Source organism: Tachysurus fulvidraco, chromosome 26 (assembly GCF_022655615.1).
Source record: "Tachysurus fulvidraco isolate hzauxx_2018 chromosome 26, HZAU_PFXX_2.0, whole genome shotgun sequence".
Lineage (NCBI taxonomy): Eukaryota > Metazoa > Chordata > Actinopteri > Siluriformes > Bagridae > Tachysurus > Tachysurus fulvidraco.
The window spans coordinates 8176397-8196508 of record NC_062543.1 but is presented as its reverse complement, the minus strand read 5'-3'; the positions used below and the strand labels follow the sequence as shown (position 1 = coordinate 8196508).

Genomic DNA, 20112 nt, shown 5'->3' with positions numbered 1-20112 from the left:
GTCATAAATGAGAAATGACTGCCAGGTATTATATTGGTTAGGATTCAGTGCTCCTCTGTGCTCACTGCAGGCCAGGGGCCTTATTTATCACAGCAAAAATACAACAGAGTACTAACTAGAATTTATCACAAGTGCATACACTCTGCTGTACACTATGACTACTGATAAATCCCACACATTCTAACTTAATGAGCTTGTGTATGGCCACACTCATTTCCACGTATGTGCATGGACACACACAACTCACCATGTATGGTAAACAATGTCTGTCCTGCTTACGGTGCTTCTCATTTCAAATGACAGCTACAACATGCTATAGCATGCTAAAAGGTCCAAGATGATGAACTTCAATTAAAGATACCGTTGCAAGAAGTAGAGCAAAATTAAATTGGTTTAGTGCGGGTTTTGGAAATGCACTTTAATGCAGTGTTAAGGATATAAATAAAGATGACGTCTGTCCTTATCCGACCTCATGGTTGTGTAGCTAAAAAACATACGAAAGAGATCAAATAAAAGTTGTGATATATAGTTGTGTATAAAAGGCATGTGCATTTCCAAAGTAACTCTTTTTAATCCATCTTTTTCAGGTAGAAAGTAAAGCAAACTGTTGGCTATAGTATAATAGTCTTGAACAAAAAAGAGACAAAAAAAAAAAACAAACAAAAAAAACGTACTGACATTTCAATGCAATTTTAGAGAAATCCATCTATATCTATATAGAAAGAGATACTGATGCATTTTGCACTGAGTAGTAAGGTGGTATTCTTCTGTTGGGTCTGTGGCGAACTCAGAGTTTGCGATGACCCATTAGTTCCTCAAGAGCTCTTGGTTGCATTATTATAAACTGTTATTTAAAGGACATTATTTACATCATTTCCTGTCCAGTGTCACACAAATGAGGATGGGATCCTTTCTGAGCCTGTTTCATCTCAAGGTTTCTTCCTCATATCATCTCAGGGAGTTTTTCCTCGCTGCCGTCGCCTCTGACTCGCTCATTACGGATAAAGATAGATATATAGTTTTTTAAATTTGACAACTTTAATTGTATGTATTAATTTATTTATTTTTATTCTTATTTCTTCTTCTTCTTCTTCATCTTTCTTTCATTCTTCTGTTTCTATACTTCTGTAAAGCTGCTTTGAGACAACGGGAATTGTAAAAGGTGCTATACAAATAAATTGAATTTGAATTTATTCTACATTGTATGATAATTATTAACATAAAGGACCCCATTGCTGTCTTTAAGACTAAATCTATGATGCTCAAATTTTCTATGCATTATCAAACACATATACAATGTTATATAGTTCACATATACTTCATTAGTTCTTTTTTGTCTTCAAACTTTGGCTTGGACCATGATTCAACCAGGTCACATGTCTGGGTGTCCTTTGCTTTACTAGGAGGTCAGATGAGAAAGTCAGAACTTTCTCAAGGTGTGCTGTGTTTAAGGAATTTCTATGAAAGCAAACCTAGCAGCGTTTGTAATCAGACCTGCTCTATGGCTTTATCACAGCGCAGATCTGTCAGCTGAGACTTATACATATACTGCATGGTTATTGCATGTTAAGTGTCTGAAATTCTTAAACTTTAGATTGCATTTTTCAACTTTTCTCTCAAGGCATAAAGGCAAAGACAACATTGCCTAGAACGCTTAATATGTGAAATATGCTTATTTTCATTGTACTATCCACTGTTCGCATTGGATTTACAATGATTCATACCATAGCAGTAATTCTTTATATTAATGAGCTCATTCTAATACATTATCACTTCTGTACTAATTCAAACATTTCGTCATTCACACAGAATCAACAGAATCTAATATGAAAATAAAATTCAACTCCTTTGCAAGACTATGCGAATTTTCTTTTTTTTTACTCCTCAGCGCTCTGGTATCAGTAAGCCTGTGTCTGCTTTAGTCTCTGATTCCTCTTTTTTTTTTTACTGATAGTGGTATTCTGCGGTTGTAAGTCAAACATGTATGATGTGTTTTGATATGCTTTTGAGCTCGGCAGGGTTGTATCGAGTGACTATTTCAAGTACTTAAAAGTTTTTATTTGAACCAGTCTGGTTATTCTAATCAGATGAGGTATTTTTGCCCACAAAGCCGACTCTTGGATGTTTTGGAACCATTTTGTGTAATCTTTAGAGATTGTGGTGTGCAAAAATAGCAAAAGATCAGCGGTTTCTCAAAGCGGACAGTCTGCCACCTGCAACCATGCTGTGGTCAAAGTCATAGAAATCAGTATTTTTTCCCTTTTCGGTATTTGATGTAAACATTAAATGAACCTCTTGAGTGTTTTTTCATGAATTTGCATAAAACAGCATAAAGTGTGATACAGCAGTTCTTGTTAAACCGTGTTAGACGATATGTATAGTGTGTGTATAATAGCATTTATGTTGAATATCCCAGGAATAATTTCATTACTTCAGTCCTTAAATGTCTTGGATATTTTTACATTCTACATACATATAAAGAAATAAATATGTCAAGATTTAGAGCCACGGAAATGACAGATCTTTTCAAAGCCAACTGCTTCATGAGCTATTATTTGAATGGGGTTGGATTTCTTTCAAATATTTGATTAAAAATGTTCAATAGGTTCCTCTGGAGCAACAGCTCCTGATATGATAAGACTTCCAGGTCAAGCTAAGTGTCGTACTCTGTTACGTTCTAAGAAAATCCTTTGCTGAAGAACAGAAAAACAAATTAGTAACTTTCCATTCGGTTTAAACATTCCAGAGCACACACACATAGAGCTTCAGACTTCATTAGCTTTTACATAAGCTAGAGGCATCATTAATGCACTTTGTACATTCCCATATTCTCACACAATGAAGAATTAAACAGTAACATTTCACAGTAGTGTTGCCAAAGGAAATCCTCAGGTACTTTGGCCTCAGCTAAGCTGGTAAAAGTCCAACCGCAAGCTGTGCACTGTTATGTAATAGCACAGAATCGTCCTAGAGGCCATGATAGGCTGTGGCACATAGCATAGCATGTGCGCTTGAGGATTTGGTGGAAGAATACTGTTGTAAAAGAAGAAGAAAGCTAGTGACCAAATCCAAGTCTGCAATTTTCCAGTGTAACCTTATCGGTTTATTGAGGACTGTAACCATAAAGGGGCCTGTCTGTTCCTTTGGAGATGTAATAAAAGTGCTTCATATATAAATATATACACACACATATCTATAGACTCTGCCTCTTAAAACCTTGCCCAGCAAATCCCAAAAAGCAATTTACTTCTCTCAAGAAACAAGTCAATACTCAAGTACAAATGTATGCTTGAATTATTCATACATTTTGGGATGCTGCCGTAACGACGAGCTGTATTTGCTGCAATTGTTCCCTATAAACATACAAGCGTGAAGGTCCATTAGGCCAGAAAGAACAAATAGAAAGAAAAGTTTACAGGGTGTGGGGTATGATGGGAACAGGACTAGTGGCTAAACTGTAGGAACAATATTTTATTGTGTGCATTTTAGGTATAAGCAGAACGGTTCCTATTTCTTATTCCGAGAAATTTGAGGTATGAAAGATGACCAAATATGACACTGAAGATTTAGTGTTTGTTTTAAGGCTTTAAGGTGGAGTTGTGGTTATTATAGGAAAAAGTGTGTTAGAAAAGTTGTGGGAGGTAGAGAAGGACAGAGAGTCAAACAGTATGTACTTTTGAGGTCAGTCGTATAAAAACAAACACATGCCGAATCAGAGTGCCGGACACAGTAGTGTGTATGAGGTTTAAGTTTGTACTAGGAAATAAACGCTCGTCACTTTAGAACCGTAGTGACGTATCATCAATGACGTCATCTCCGTATTTCCCATAATTTCCACCCTTTCTGCCATGTACACGAACACTGTGTACAGGACAACAACCGGAACAAGTAGAGTCACCCAAAATAGGGGTTATATCCTTAGTTTTGTGTATATTGTTCCACATCTTTCATTCATTACGACAACTTTATTTACCGTGTGGTAAGTTAACCCAAATCTAACGTACATTGCTGCATTGATGAGAAATTTCTGCCATTTCTGATCTGCCATTACTTTGGAAAACACAAAGGCTACAAACTGTAACGTCATCTACAGTATGCTTCTGAAGAAGTGATTGAAGGCAGTTACACCAAAAATGTCAAGTTATTTAACTGTGTTAAACAAAACTAGCCTGTCAAACACCAGCCATAAAAACGGTTTAGCAGTAAAAATAAACCCATACCATGGAAAAGGCATTCGGCTTGAGACAAGATTAGCATTAAGCTTCTATTCCTTGCTATATGTTACAATCGAGATGTCACATTTATTAGGCACATAATGGCCTAACCACAACAACATATTTCAGAATTGAGACAGCTTTCACAGTGGTATTGTAATTTAACTGAAATCTATGTTAATATTTAGTGTTATATTAAATTTGAATAGCAGGAATACACTGAATACATGCTTACCTAAAGGCACATGCGTTGCTTAATAAGCGAATGCAGTATTCCAAAATCTTATGCATCTTCAATGGAATACTGTCTTATTGCAGGATATATTAAGTCTGAAAATATAGCCACTCTTTGCATGATGCAGTGTTGCATAAGAATGCAAGACTATTATATACAGAGACTACTTTGCTGACTACAGTGTGTGTAAACATGTCTGTCCATTAGCATCTGCAGCACATACTTTGTGTAGCAGGTGACTTATATCAACAGTAAAAAGAATGTGTACATGCTTTCTCATGGTGTGACTGATTTTAATGAACTTGAATGAAATGTTTGTTTAAAAAATATATATACATATACTGTATATTTGCTTTTTGAAGGAGCAGGGCTTCTCAGCTCTAGTCGTCTAGTCAATTACAGGGGGGTGGGGTGGGGGTATCGGGGGTGTTTGGGGTGAGGGGGGCGGTTGTATTTTTATAATATTTCATTTCAAAAATGTCAATTTTCTCAGAACTATATATGAAACACCATTTTTTCCACCTATTTTAGGAATTTTAAGTTGCTCTAAGTCTACTAAAGTCCAAAGGCAATATTCAATGACCTTGAGTTAGTCTTGTACATGTTCTTAAAGACCTGCCAAGTTGATGATAGGATTGACACGAGAACAATGATAAGATTAGTATCCGCCCAGCATCACGCAACCAACACGTGCTCTGTGCCTGTACAACGCTGCTGCAGCGTTCAGACTAATGTCTGTAAAACTGGCATTGCAGCTTTGATTGATGTACGAATGGTATGATAGGAATGTAGAGCATGCTGAATACCACAAACTTCTCACAAGGTCTGTCAGCTGCCTGACCACCTTATCCTCTTATACAATCTTAACCAATCTCAGCATTCAGAAGTGGCTCATATCTGTTAAAAAAAATAAAATAAAAAAAAAAAAAAATACCCAACAACCTGTGTTAAGAGAAATCACAAAACTTTTTTTTATCTTGTACAAATATCTGAGCAAATCTCTGGCGAAGACATAACAGAGACCCACTGACTTCAAGCATTTTGCTCTAACAGCTTGCTTAATGGGCCAGAGTTAGGATGGAGTGATACAGAATGAAGCCTGTAGCGTGAAATGTTCCAGCAAAGGCCTCTAGCTGAGATGTGTTGATCTACTACTGGAGTCATGGATGCTATTATAAATAGTGGTTGAATGTCAAGATCAAGTAAGGCTGAAAAAATGTATATTTTGGGGCAGGCAAAGGGGGAACTCATTCCATTAATATTACGAGCAATAGGCTGCTTGAAGAATACACTGCAGTTACACTTTGCAGGAAAAAATGACCTTAATATACTTGAATATTTCTTACCAAATTTAGATTAGACTTGTATTTTTTGTCTGCATTGTAAACTGCAAATATTGTAATACAAAACACTAGCGAGGTGAATTTGCTGCTTATGTCGTGTACTGCAATATTGTCATTTAATATTCAATATCAGCTTTCCTCTGCTTACACACTAGGCAGCAGCACCAGAGGAAACAACCTACAGAGCATGGCGTTTGCAAGGAGGAACCTAACTGCCTCAAAATTCAATTAAATTTATTGGTATAGCACTTTTAACAAGTCATATTGTCTCGAAGCAGCTTTACAGAAGTATAGAAACAGAAGAGAAAAAAGAAATAAATTTAATAATAGTATGGAGAATAAATCTAAATAAATTAATATATGCATTTAAAGTGAAACTTAAAAATATTAATTAAAATTTTAAAATAGTAATACAAAAATACTAAATCCACCTGAAATGCATAGTGTACAGACCATTAAAACATGTTCTCATCTCTCTAAACTTTATTTCTGGACCTGCCACTGCCACCATGATGTGTTTCTGAATCATTATGATTTACATCAAGCGCAGTGTCTTAACCCACTAATCTTCTAACCAACATTTCAAGCTAGCTATGATAGAAACAGCTAATTTCCTCAGTCTATTCTATTTTTTCAATAAGTTTAGGAGATACATAACTCTTCTTTCTGACTAGCTGAACTTTCTGGACTATTAAGTAAGCATGCTTTAAGGCAGTTAGATTCTCATTTCCAGTTCATCATTTGGAAATAAATCTCAGCAAAACTGAACTTTAAATCTGCTGTAAATCCCCAGAAATGATTTCCCTTTATCTCATGATCTCCCAAGGGAGCTACCATTCTGCTGAAACACCACAAACCCCAGCAATGGACAAACTGGATTCAGCCATTTCTCTCAATGGAGGCTGTTCAGATGCTTGTTCAGTCCTTTCTCGACCTGAAACTGGACTACTGCAGCTTACACCTGCCTTTTCTTTCCTTGAATACCATCTTGATCCTGCAAGCTGCATTACCTTTCGAGATTGTTGCATTTAAAACACAAATGCTTGGCAGCAAAAGCAAAAATAAACATTTTCCGAACTCTTTAATATAAAATTAATGTCTTTTCATTCTAATTAATCTTCGATTCCGCTGAAACCGACTGGCAGACCCTGCCTAAGATGTTATACACACCACCTTAAACTACACAAATTTAAAGTCCCTCTAACAAGAAGATTTTTTTTACAGCCCTGCCTTCCTGATATAAGCCTGTAATAAAGTCTGCTACATGATTAGGCTGAACTAGAGAAGTGCTGAGAGAGGACATTTGCATCATAAGGTATTAGATTGTACTATAGTTTCAGACCTTTAGAGACATAACTCGATTCATAAATGAAGATTCCACTGAATCAGAATAATAATTACCTTGACCTTGCCTCACCAATCTATAACTAGCTTCAACTAGTTATATATATATTTATCTATAAGAGCTTCAATGGCCTAAAGTCACTACTACTGTATATCATGACTAACTGAGTGGTTTGGTGATGACAGGGCAAGGTGCATCAAAACTAACCCTTCACCTATATAAATACACAGTGACATCTTCAGTTGTCATTGTCATAAACACTTAATACACACACCACAATTAGCATTGAAGAATTCGCCAAGGAATCACTTCTGGAGTGACACAACTGTCTTTGGAATGAAGATGAGAGGGTGTTTAAGAATATTGGCAAGTCAAGGGAAGGGTCAGCTGACAGTTTTAGCTCATTTCCATTGCTTCATCTACCATTAAAAGACTTTTGTACTAAAGTACTAAACACTGCTCATCAGGAACAAACTGTGAGAACCTCTGTTCCACAGATGCTCTGACCCAGTTATCTATTCAGTCCTTGACGTCCTTGTCAAAGATTCTTATGCTTGTCCCTATTTCCAAGCTTCTAACATGTTTGATATGTGCCATAGTAACAAATCAAAGTTTTTCACTTCAGCTGTCAGTGATTTTAATGTTATGGCTGATTGGTGAACATAGCTAACACACACACAAGTTAGCATCTACAAAGTTAGCATCTACACATGTTAGCATCTACAAAGTTTTACAGGGAATCACTTCTGGACTGACTCACTGCTTTTGGAATGCAGACAAGAGAGGGTGTTTAAGTATTGGGACTTGACGCAAGTCAAGGGAAGGGTCAGCGCACTGACACACATATACGCAGAACAACCCAATATTACTCTAAAATATCGGTCTTGACTCATGAGTTGGCTCATTTATGATGATTGGGGCACACCATTAGCACTCCTCTAACATTCTCCTAAGATTTTTCATCTCTCTTGCATAACTGCAGACAACAATAGTAAGAATCAAGGATTAACTGCTACTATTAGCAACAAAAAATAAAACCATAACCCTTCAGGTGTGTCAGGTCATGAAAGTTGTCTTACCATGATCTCCACCCTTATGAGGTCTAGTTAAAGCTTGTGTTACTGTGCTTTGCTGTGGAAACGTTAGAAATGTCTAAAGTTCTAGTTGTTTGGAATTTTAGGATTCCTTCTCCATGATTCCAGTGATCTGTCCAAGCACTGCATCCTATCATATGTACTATTTGTACACTAGCCAATGAAGCATTAATAACCATACATTCTACCTATTCCCTCGTACTTTATTGTACTTCTCGGTGACACGAGTCACTTGCCTAGACTGCACCAAGAAACAATATGTGTACACATAACATAGGGACTGCAAGAAGGAACTGAATATTAAATCTAACAACCAATTGGAAATTTAAGTGCAACCACACTATAGAAGACATTAAAATTATTTTTTACTGCTTTGTTTTTAGCTATTCACAGACTTCAACCCTTGTATTCATGGATTTCTCTGTGTGGTAGACTTCATGTGTCTGTGTATAAAACTATGGATCTTTTTGTTTTTCCTGCTCAATTGGTGAAATTTTGTTTAGGAACTTTTATATCACTGCCTCATTCCTTAGAAACTGTATGCGTGAACTGGATCCTTTCACACATTTCATAATAAATACAATAATTAGTATTTTGCCCTAACTATATGTTAGTATATATAACTGTATATTTCCATAAAAATGTCTTTGTGTCAATTGGCCAGTGTCCATTTGTTAAACACACTACACAAAATTAAATTTTTAATTGACTTACAATTAAAAAAAACTTAACTGAAGGATCTCTGTAAAACATCTGTTTATTATAGACAAGCAAACATTTCGGTTACTATAGCAAACATTAAAATTATATGAAGCCAAAAAAGAGCCCTTTCTGTTTATAGTCTACAAGCCTGTTACAAATCCTTATCTCCCAGTCACTAACAAGACCACAATAAGCATGTAAAAAATAGTAAGTAAACCAACATTCAGACAACACACACTAGTAAAGTCTATTGCTCACACATTCACATGTAACAGTCATTAGATTACATCCAGAAAGGAAAGTAAGGAGAATTCTAAAAATACACAGCAATGTGATATTATATGTGTTTGATAGCAGTCGTGTTGATGAAAATAGAATAAATGCAGAGCTGCGGACATCATCACTTGTCATATTCACATATACAACTCACGATATTCATATTTTTCACCTTGCTTGAAGACACATGATGTTTTTGGTTTGGCTGCCTGTGTTGTAAATCTTCTCTTTCTTTTACTTTCAGCTTTTCCCATTAGGGGTCGCCACAGCAAATCATCTGTTTCCACCTAACTCTATCCTCAGCATCCTCTACTCTCACACCAATTACCTTCATGTCCTTTAACACATCCATATATCTCCTCTTTGGCCTTCCTCTTGACCTCTTACCTGGCAGCTCCATCTCCAACATCCTTCTACCAATATGACCATCTCCCTCCTCTGTTCATGTTCAAACCATCTCAATCTATCCTTTCTGTCCTTGTCCCCACAACCTACTGAGCCGACCTGAGCTGTCCCTCTGATGTGCTCCTTCCTAATCCTGTCCATCCTAGTCACTCCTAAAGAGAACCTCAACATCTTCATCTCTGCTACCTCCATCTCTGCCTTATGTATTTTCCTCACTGCCAGTTTTTTTTTTTTTATCTTACTACATGTGGGAATCCTGCCTGCCATTCAACTAAACCTCATCAGAATGTGTTCCTGAAAGTTTAATACATTTAAAAGTTAAAAGTTCATGATACTTCAAAAAACAAAACAAAAGTAACAACTTAGACACTACATACTCCACTATATACAGTGCATGCCAAGCTAGTTAGAATAAGCAGTGTGTCCACTGACGATATTCATTAGTGTGAGGGGCTCCAAGCTAACTCTAACCAGTTTGCCATTATGCACCATTGTGATAATTAAACTAGAAGTTTTTTAAAGATCAAGCTCCAAAGATTCAGTAATCACTCAGTATAGATGCTTCGGCATAAAGAAAATGACTGACTATCTATAGTTATAGTTTTTATAGTTATACTACATAGATATTTTAGACATGTATACATAGAAATAGGAGACTCAGGCTGCCTTTCCGGAGTCCGAGAAGCCGTATCATTCTTTAATGATATTGATGAAGACTTATTTTAAATTAAAATTCAAAGTGTTTAAAGGTCAAACAATCACTTATCTATAATGGTTTCCTACATTATCCACAGTGCTGTTTAAATTCGTCTTTATAGGGAGTCTGCTGCAGGATTGAGGTCTTGCAGCAGGAAACTGATGCAGCAGGGCTTTAGTGCTCAATCATACAGTTGCAGGAACTTTCTTTGTATTAACAGTCTTAGTCTTAACATCACTAATTCTACATTGGATTTTTCATTATGTCAATAAATATTACTGAAAAATGGTGGGCGAGAAAGGACGCCCTCTTGCTATTTATTTATGTTTGTAACAGCATACTCTTTTATAATAATGTTTTTTTTTTATTAAATGGTAAAAAAAAAATCACTTTTCACAAGACTAATGTAAATACAATTTCTAAACACATAAAAATATTTAAAATTAACACATTTATATGCTCTTTGGAAATTTATAAAGTAAAGCAAAGAGTGCCTTGACATAAAATCTTGCATAATCCGTGGGTCATATTGCAGACCCTGTTGCTTGATTGCTGGCCAGAATAAACACCCAGGTCAGACCCGTGGCCTGATTCCAGATTTATTTCCACGTGACTGCAGAACACATAATCTCCACAATCCCAGATTCTGGGAACAAGCCACTTTTACTGCAGGCCAAAGCCACAGCGGTTTTGCCTGTACATTTCAAGAGCGCGTTAAAGCCCATACTCATTCTTTGCCTCGGTGTGATAAAATATCAGCCTGTTATATAACAAACCCTCAAAATATATATTCAATCATTCTCTTCTACAGTATTTGACAATGAAGTGTAGAATTGTAGAATGTAAAAGCTCCTAATAATTGGACAGGCTTCTGATAGATAGCTGAAACATTGCTCAACATCATCAGTAAGCACTTACGTAGTGATAGTGTTGATTAAAATACGTTTAGCCTGTGTTATCATTAACTAATGTAGCTAATGTGTAAATCATACTGATAAGTCTACAAGAATGCCTAGTGTTTGATAAAAACAATCTGTACACACATTATAAATGTACACTCTATAAAGTCTTCACAGTGTACACGATAACGTTACACCAATAGACAAAAGGAAAATTTTTCTATTTTCCCCATATTATGTCTGTTATTTTACACAGCCTCCCACTTTATTGCACAGCAGATTGAATTTATTTCCTTAATATTCTACTTTTGTACTTTATCATATTTTATTGTTAAATTCCGGTTTAATCCTTTTTTTTTTATCTTGACTTTGCCTCAATTTCTTTTTTATATAAGAGCAGTCATCTACAACATACCCTACTGTGTATGATTGTGTAGGTCCTGAATACACTTAGAATTTATATAAATGTATATTTCCAAAAGACTGTATTTTTCTCTTATCTGTTAATATATATTAAGTTACAGCAACATGTCCTAACTTCCAGCAGAGGTTTTACATTTTGTGGCAGCAATAAACAAACACTGCCCTCTAGTGAAGCCTGAGCTGTGCTGTGCACCAATACATAATAAAGAAATAAATAAATAAATAAATAAATAAATAAACAGACAGACAGACAGACAGATAGATAGATAGAAGTGCTGAGATCTAGGAGTAAGGGATTTCTACTGCTATTCTGATCCAGACTAATCTTTTCAGAAATGCACTGAACATACTGGAACAGTACATTACTGAGCATAACTAATGCTTGGCATTTTTCATATATATTTCCTGGAAGCAGTGGAAAAAAAAACCACATAGTGGTTCTGCCAAGTTCGGGTAACTAGAGGAGCGTGAACACTACTTTGGACTAATTGGACTTGTTTTATAGCTATTTGATTCATTTAAAAGTGCTCCATAAATTGCTGTGATTCAATTACTTTCATTCAATTTTTCTTAGTTAAAAAAACCAAAACAGTAATAAATGCAGCATCCTGTTTCCATTTAGTGTGCAAAATAAGATTATACTACAGAATCCTGCCTTCCAAAATCACTCATAGTTGATATCAAGGTTATTTCAAGCACACAGGAAGAAAGTATGGCTTCACATATTGGTATTCCATCATTTCCAGTCAACCTACTGGCATATTTTAGGACATTGGAAAGGAACTAAAAAAACAGAAGATGTAAGAACATGCCAAGAAACCCTACACAGAATAACCCTAGCTTATCGTCAAACTGGAGACTGTCTTGTGGATGAACAAGAGCCAAGAGATCAATGGAAAATAACCAGATATGTTTGAGCTGCTAGAAAGTATACAGTAACTCATACAATCATCTGTGATCATTGGTAAGTGGAGCAGCATGTCAGCATCACAAAACACTGGACCATAAGGTGGATGGACTACAACAGCAGAGGAACACATTAGATGGTTGAAGATAAGAAAATAATAACCTGTCTTTAACTCTCTAGTTTGGAAAATCTTTGCCAATGATAGCAACAGATTCCTGTTCTTGGCTGACAGGAAAGGAACCTGATGTCAAGGTTCAATGTATTGTGTGTTCTGAGATGCTAGAGTACTTAGAGTGTTCATTTGAGTTGCTATAGATTATATAGTCCAGAACATCTAGAAAAAAAATAGAAAATAAATTAGCAAAATCCACAAAGATGAGTACTCTAAGCCAGTATGCCTGAATGAATACCACCCTGTAGCACTTGTACCCATAATCATGAAGCGCTTTGAGAGGTTAGCCCTAGCACATCTCTAAACCAGCCTTACACCCACACTGGACCCTCATCAATTTGTCTACTATAGAAAAAGGAGCACTGAGGATGCTGTCTCCATAGCATTACACACCATACTAACTCACCTGGATAACAAAAACACATATACATGAATGCACTTTGTTAATTTCAGTTCACATTCAATCTGATCACTAAACTTGGTGACCTTGCAATCAACACCTTCCTTTGCAATAGGATATTGGACTTCCTGAGCAACAGACAGCAGCATGTTGTTACATAACATTATCTCCTCAACCATCACACTGAGCACTGGCGTACCCCAAAGCTGTGTGCCGAGTCCCACCCTGTACTCTACCTGTATCTTCACCCATGACTGCAGGACTATGCACTATAATCAAGTCTTCAGAGGACACTAAGTTGATTCTCCTCATCAGCGACAGGAATAAGTCAGACTACAGAGAGGAGGTGAAGCACCTGGCTGCTTGGTGCCCTGACAATAACCTAGGAAGAAGCCATTTAGCGCATATCCCTTTTAACGTGATGATGGTTGAACGTGTTATCAGCTTCAAGGTCCTGAGATCCACATCTCTGAGGACTTGGTAGAATAACACTTCCAGGCTGATCAAGAACCTCTTCTTCCTGAGATTATTGAGGAAGAGCCACCTGCTACCAACTGCTACTGATGTGCAGCTGAGAGCATCCTCACCAGCTGTACAGTATCACAGTCTGGCACGGGAATTGCTCTGTCACAAGCTATAAAGCACTATAGAGGGTGGGGAAAACCACTCAGTGCATTATTGGGACCACACTTCCAGACGCCCAGAGGAAGCAATGTCTGTGTAAAGCCTGTAACCGAACCCATAAACTGTTTACCCTCCTATCCACTGTGAAGAGGTTCAGGTGCTTGCAGTCTAAGACCAGCAGGCTATGAAAGAGCTTTTAAGCCAAAGCGGTCCCCTTACTGATCTTTTCAACTCACTAACCCACCACTGATGACAGTGATGAATATGTGTTTGTGTGTGTGTGTGTGTGTGTGTCACTCTAATCTAATCAAATCTAGCATCCATGTTTCATAAAATGAGCACCCTCTAGTGTTCATATAATAGAATTACAAGTATTAATGATAGAACAGCAAACCTATATTGTGCACAAAACGATCTCAGCACAAAATGTCCCCATCAACACCAAGGTGCAGCATTATAATTGCACACTTATTTCAAACGTTTGTTCATGCACGTACAGTATGAGTGTTCTTATTACCGGCAAAAAAGGAAGGGCACTGGGTGTTAATTAGTGTTTTAACCCCAAGTGTGCTTACACGAACGTGTGACCTGCGAGTGTGAAACTTTGAAGAGCAAGTCTGAACTTGCTTGTAATTTCATTTTAGCCTTCTGAAGCCAAATAGTCTTAAAGCTCTTATAATACAAAGCCAAAGACAAGCCTTTCAAATACACAGACTGGATCTGAGGTGGCACGTTCAGGATACAAATCAAGTTATAAAGCAATTTCTTTGTGTTATGCCCACTACAAAGTGAGTGCACTCTTCTCACAGTGTATCCTGTTCTTTAAACGTCATTACAGAATAATATTCTTCAGCAGGTATTGTGATACTAGCACTTTCACAGCAGTTAGAAACTTGCCCCTGAAATAAGGAAGTACAATTTTACACAAATCTTAGAACATATGTCACATCCATGACAGAATGTGTCACACTTCAATCCCCAAAATGCATTGTAGCGTACGAAGACAGCACCACGAACCACAAGGTTCAACCACACAATGCTATATATAAAAACATTTGCACATTTTAAAATAATTTCAGAAAGATATATTAAAAAAAAAATAAAAAATTTTTCCCTGATTGTATGTGCTTGACATTTTCCAAGTAATAATCAGCACAATATTATATTAAAAAGCGTACATTAAAATATAAATAAAATTTGGCCTCAGCCCTTCAGTTATATTTTCCTCCATCTTTTATTTACACTCCCACCTGCGTATTCAAGCCCTCCGGTAGGCGGCTTGCAGAGCATGAGAAAAGGTGTTGTGTGTGTTTTTCCATAAATATTAATCTCATCACTAATGGTGAGGAGTTAATTGCTATATAAATACAGCTGGTATCTATTAATCAAAATAAACGATGACTCAGGAGAATTACAGATTTAGCGTTAATTACGTGGAAATGTCTTGTGTTTGTAAAACCGTACAACAGTGTCTGGGGTTTGTTTGTTTGGGAATATAATAAATACGTCAGATGAGGTGTGTGTGGGTGTACGACAGAAAAAGAGAGAGAGTGAGGAACAGAGAGAGAGAGAGAGAGAGAGAGAGAGAGAGAGAGAGAGAGAGAGAGAGAGCGCATATTAAAACTATTTAGGCAAAATTGTGTAATTTATATTTTTTAAATCTCACCTCTGAGCTCCAGTAGAACGGCCCTGAGTAGCTACCACATGACCGACTGGTATTCTCCCCAAAAGAAACCGCCCTAAATGGACCTTTCCCGCAATCGCCGTGCCCACACAGCTCCACCATTGCCAGCTCCTGTGCCAGGTCCAAGTGGTTCACTGAGCGGTGCCAGCCTTGCGATGGTGACCGACGTCGTACCTCATTTGCCCGTGGGATTTGACCTTTAGCCTGCATGCGGCCTGAGCTCTCGCTGCGGAAGGATTCATGGGGGATGACACGGGGCACAGCTCGCCCTCGCTCGTTAGGGAGGGAAAGGGTTACCTGGGCTGGACAGGAACTTGGGAAAAAGTAGCGTGATGTGGATGGTGAGTATCTTGAGGGCTGAGGATGACCTTGAGAAATAAAAGTCTGGCTGTGGTCATAAGGGTTACAGGGACCATAAGGATCATAGGGGTCATATGGGTGGAAAGGGCTGAGTAGAGTGGAGCCGGTCGTGTATTTGGGAGATGAGAAAACTGGAGACATGATAAAAAGGTGGGTGGAGGGATTTAGCTTTGCAGAAGACAAATCCAAACTGTAAGAATACAGCAAACACAGGTAAGTGGATGTACTTATCTCTGCAGCTTTCAGAAAACATGTGATATTTATTATGGTTATAACAATTGACTACACTGACTACATTGACTACATACCCACTATATGTTCCTCTGTAAAATGTATTCACCTATATTTTGAAATGAACCATTTTGGGCATTTTTTCTAAGCAAGAGTCTATTATTGTGTATAAATGTAGTTAAGAAAAGATTAAATCATTATTTACTTATATATCACATCAAATACGATCATTAGTACCTACTTACAAACTTAATTACTACCTATACATGCTAGATCATGAATGAAATAGGTGACAATTTCCAAACCTTTCATCATGATCTTTATGTTCTTAATATTGTTCTGAAAAAGTACCAAGTTTTATGTACTTGTATTCAATGGGCAGTATTTTAAATGAACAATTGTGTTATTTCTGCCTGTCATGTTTCTTCAATGGCAGTCAGTTGTAAGTGAGCAGAATTACCAGTGAAACTTGGTGCCAAGGGCTCATCAACTCTGTAATGCTTTTCCAAAATAAAAACAACTAGAAGTCATCTGTCCTTATGCTGCTTTCCAAATGGTCAATTACATCAGTGTGTCAGGATGACCACTAAGGCAGCCTCTTTCTGAAAAAGCTAAATTTTCAGAAGACTGAAGCCAGTACAAATAGTTTAAAGAAATATTGTGTTATCCATAAGAACAGTTTATTTATATATATATATATATATATATATATATATATATATATATATATATATATATATATATATATATATATATATATATATATATTTATATATATATATATATACACACAGTTATACCTCGAGATACGAGTGCTTTGACATACAAATTTTTTGAGATACGAGCTGTGATTCGAGCATCCGAGCCGCTGCCACCGCCGAAACAAAGATCCCCAACAACCACGTGTGCTTTATTTCCATAAGTCATTAATTTCCTATGGAAAGTCGCAAAGGAGCTGCATGAGGTGCCGACCATCTGCGGATCCGTAATTTTCAGAACCGTTTTGAGCGTTGGATCCGTTAAAAAATTTTAACTTGTGCGACTACACCGCATCTGATATGACGACCGGACAGGTTTTTATTAAAACAATGGGCAAATATTAGTGAGGAAAGAGTGACAAAAAAGGCAAAAACAAGTGAAGAGAAAAGCGATGAAGAAAATTAAGCAAAATGAATGTAAAGAAAACAGAATTTGTAGCAATTAAGTTCAGTTAAGAGAATTTCAGTTAAGTTCGTTAATTTTAGTGAAGTTTAGTTAAGTTCCATTTAAGTGTAAAGTAGCATTAGTGTACAGTAGCGAGTAAGTGAACGAAAGTGAAAGTGTAATTCCTCCTAACTCCTTCGCCTGTTTACTCCTCCCTCAACCTCTGTGCGCATCTTCCGTAAAGTAAAACCAGTTTATTTTTTTTAACCTTCTCTTTTATTACTGCATGTTTTTATACAATATTTGTCATTTATAAATACAGATACTGTACATTTTTCATATTCAAAACACAAACAAAACAACTGGAGTGGAATTTTGCGAGCTGGAACGGATTAATGGGATTTCAATTCATTTAAAAATTGCTTTGAGATACGAGCAATTTGAGATACAAGCAAGGACACGGAATGAATTAAACTCGTAGCTCGAGGTATTACTATATATATATATATATATATATATATATATATATATATAAATAAATATATATATACATTGCTGTCTCACATTTCAGTCGATTTCTGTTTTGCACAATCCATTACAATATCTAACTGCTGCTATAATACTGTACTTGTTCATCCCAGTATTTCTGAAAACGCAATATTTACACTGGTCAAAGCTGTTTCTGTTTATTGTCTTTTGTTTTTGTCTTGTGTTGACTGTTTGCACTGTCTTTTGTCCTGCACTGTCTTGTTTGTCTTGTCCTGCACTGTTTGCACCAACAAACTTTGTTTTATGTAGCACTGAGGTCCTGGAGAAACGTTGTCTCATTTCACTGTGTACTGCAACAGCTATATATATGACTATATTGACTTGACTTGATTATATATGTTTGTTAACCACTGTGGGTCTTTGCCATTCTAATGCTTAGGATTACTGAATAAATATGACAAGGTGTTGGGATACCAGTGTAACATAGCATCATGACACTACAAGTCTTTAAAGCTGTACTGTATAATAAATAAACAATTCTCTTCCAAAAGGTTTTCCCCCGTTGGTGTTTTTATGATGGTGGTTGATGATAATTTCCAAAGCATCATTTTTATTACAAAAATCTGGGAGTAAAAAAATCAGAAAACCATATCAACAACATGCCCAACATGGCATGACATCTACTGTTTATACCTTTAATTTTCCACATGTCATGTTGTACATGTCAGTGTGGAAACGCAACACTTCAGAACAGTTAATTGGATTTTTTCCCCCACAAAGAAGTTACAAAGCTATTAAGATATTTCTTTCTCTCGTTCATTGTGATGACACAATATCCCTTTAAATTCATGTGATCTTTTATAAGGTGAAATGGTGGTCTATTACTTTTAGACATAAAATGCAAATCTGTCTGTATTGCTTATAACAGTCTCCTCAAAATGTATTACAGACAAATAAATATATAAAGAGGAATGCAACTTGTCCTAAGTACTGGCAATGTGTGCTTCTGAAATGAATCGTTTAAATGAATCAGTGTGAAATGTGGTTCTTAAATGAATCATTTAAATGAATCACTGTGAAATGTGGTTCTTAAATAAATCACTAGAGTCTCTGTGATCGAGGTATATTAATCCAAAAAAAAAAAGAAAAAAAAAAAAAAGAGTAAAAAAAAAACCCGCACAATATGTGAGTATTTTCGGTATTTTCTGTAAATAGCACACGGTTGTTGTAGCTTAGTGAGCACTTACACAGGCTGCCGTTGCTACCAACACACAGAGGCTAAGAAGTTAGCTGACGCTCTCCGTTTTGGGAGCAAAAATGTCATTTTAAATGGTTCATAATATTCAGGACATTAAGTCTAGCCGATAAAAAAACGTTATCTGACCCTAACTATTGAAGAATAAAGCAGGTTATGTCACACTTTGTGGCCTAAGAACTAATCCTACTCTCTGCGTAGACCCAAGATTCCTCCTTACCAGCGGAGGTCGGTTTCATGCTCTCTGTTCTCCGCCAAAATGGATCCTTTCCAGATGAATTCCGGCTGAAACGTTAGTGTGATGATGATGATAGGTCGGTGTGACCAAACGCCTTTACAGAAGCGTGTGTTAATGATAGAGCAGAGAAAGCTGCTGGGTTTAGCTGTAGTCGAGGCCCCGCCCCCAAGCTGTCGCCATGGCGACTTGGATGACAAACGCGGAAATGCACCCTGAACAGTTTATTGAGGCACTGAATGACTGGTTAATTAACTACACCTACTTTGTACTTTGACTTATTGGACCTTTTATTTTGTACGTTTATTTATTTTTTGTTTAATTTCCAGGGATACAACAGGGACTGTAGCCCGTGCATTTTTTTTTTACTTCACATGATAGGATGATCAAATATCATAGAGGGGGAGAGAGAGAGAGAGAGAGAGAGAGAGAGAGAGAGAGAGAGAGAAAGGGAGAGAGAGAAAGAGAGAGAGAAAGGGAGAGGGAGAGAAAGGGGGAGGGAGAGAGAGAAAAGAAGAGAGGGAGAGAGAGAGAGAAATAGAGAAAGAAAGGGAGAGAGAGAGAGTAAGAGAAAGTGAGAGAGGGAGAGAGAGAAGAGGAGGGAGAGAAAGAGAGCATATTAAAATTATTTAGGCAAATTTGTGTGATTTATATTTTCAGTAGAAACGAGAGAGAGTTCATTGCAGGAGGAAGGTAGGAGGATGGTGGCCAAGCAACTAGCTTGCCTAGCCATATATTGCTGTACATGCACTGATGCAAGTATGTCAGATGGAGAGATTATTCCCTTTAGTGTCACAGTGGAACAAAAAAATCAAACAAACAGCAGTGTTTTGGTCACCAGCAGAAACCAGTGAATGGATATAACACCATTAACCAGGGTGTACAAAAAAAAGCCTGAAGTCTCTGGTTCTACAAGTTGTGTGTCTGTGGTCAGTACGAACATAGTGTTTAAAAACCCAAGCAACACTGCTGTGTGAAT

At 36.9% G+C, this 20112-nt stretch overlaps 1 protein-coding gene across 2 annotated transcripts in view; it reads right to left on the bottom strand.

The window, feature by feature from the left end:
* Positions 1 to 19350, bottom strand: part of usp2b (ubiquitin specific peptidase 2b) — a 36348-nt gene extending 16998 nt beyond the window's left edge. The window contains exons 1-2 of one of the 2 annotated variants that reach the window (XM_027165345.2): positions 19119 to 19350; positions 15403 to 15970 (exon numbers count right to left, since the gene is read on the bottom strand). In XM_027165345.2, coding sequence (XP_027021146.1) covers positions 15403 to 15921 — 519 coding nt within the window. In that variant the 5' untranslated portion in view covers positions 15922 to 15970; positions 19119 to 19350. The remainder of the gene's footprint in view (positions 1 to 15402; positions 15971 to 19118) is intronic. The other variant, XM_027165344.2, reaches the window with a different exon arrangement.
* Positions 19351 to 20112: the final 762 nt, after the last annotated feature.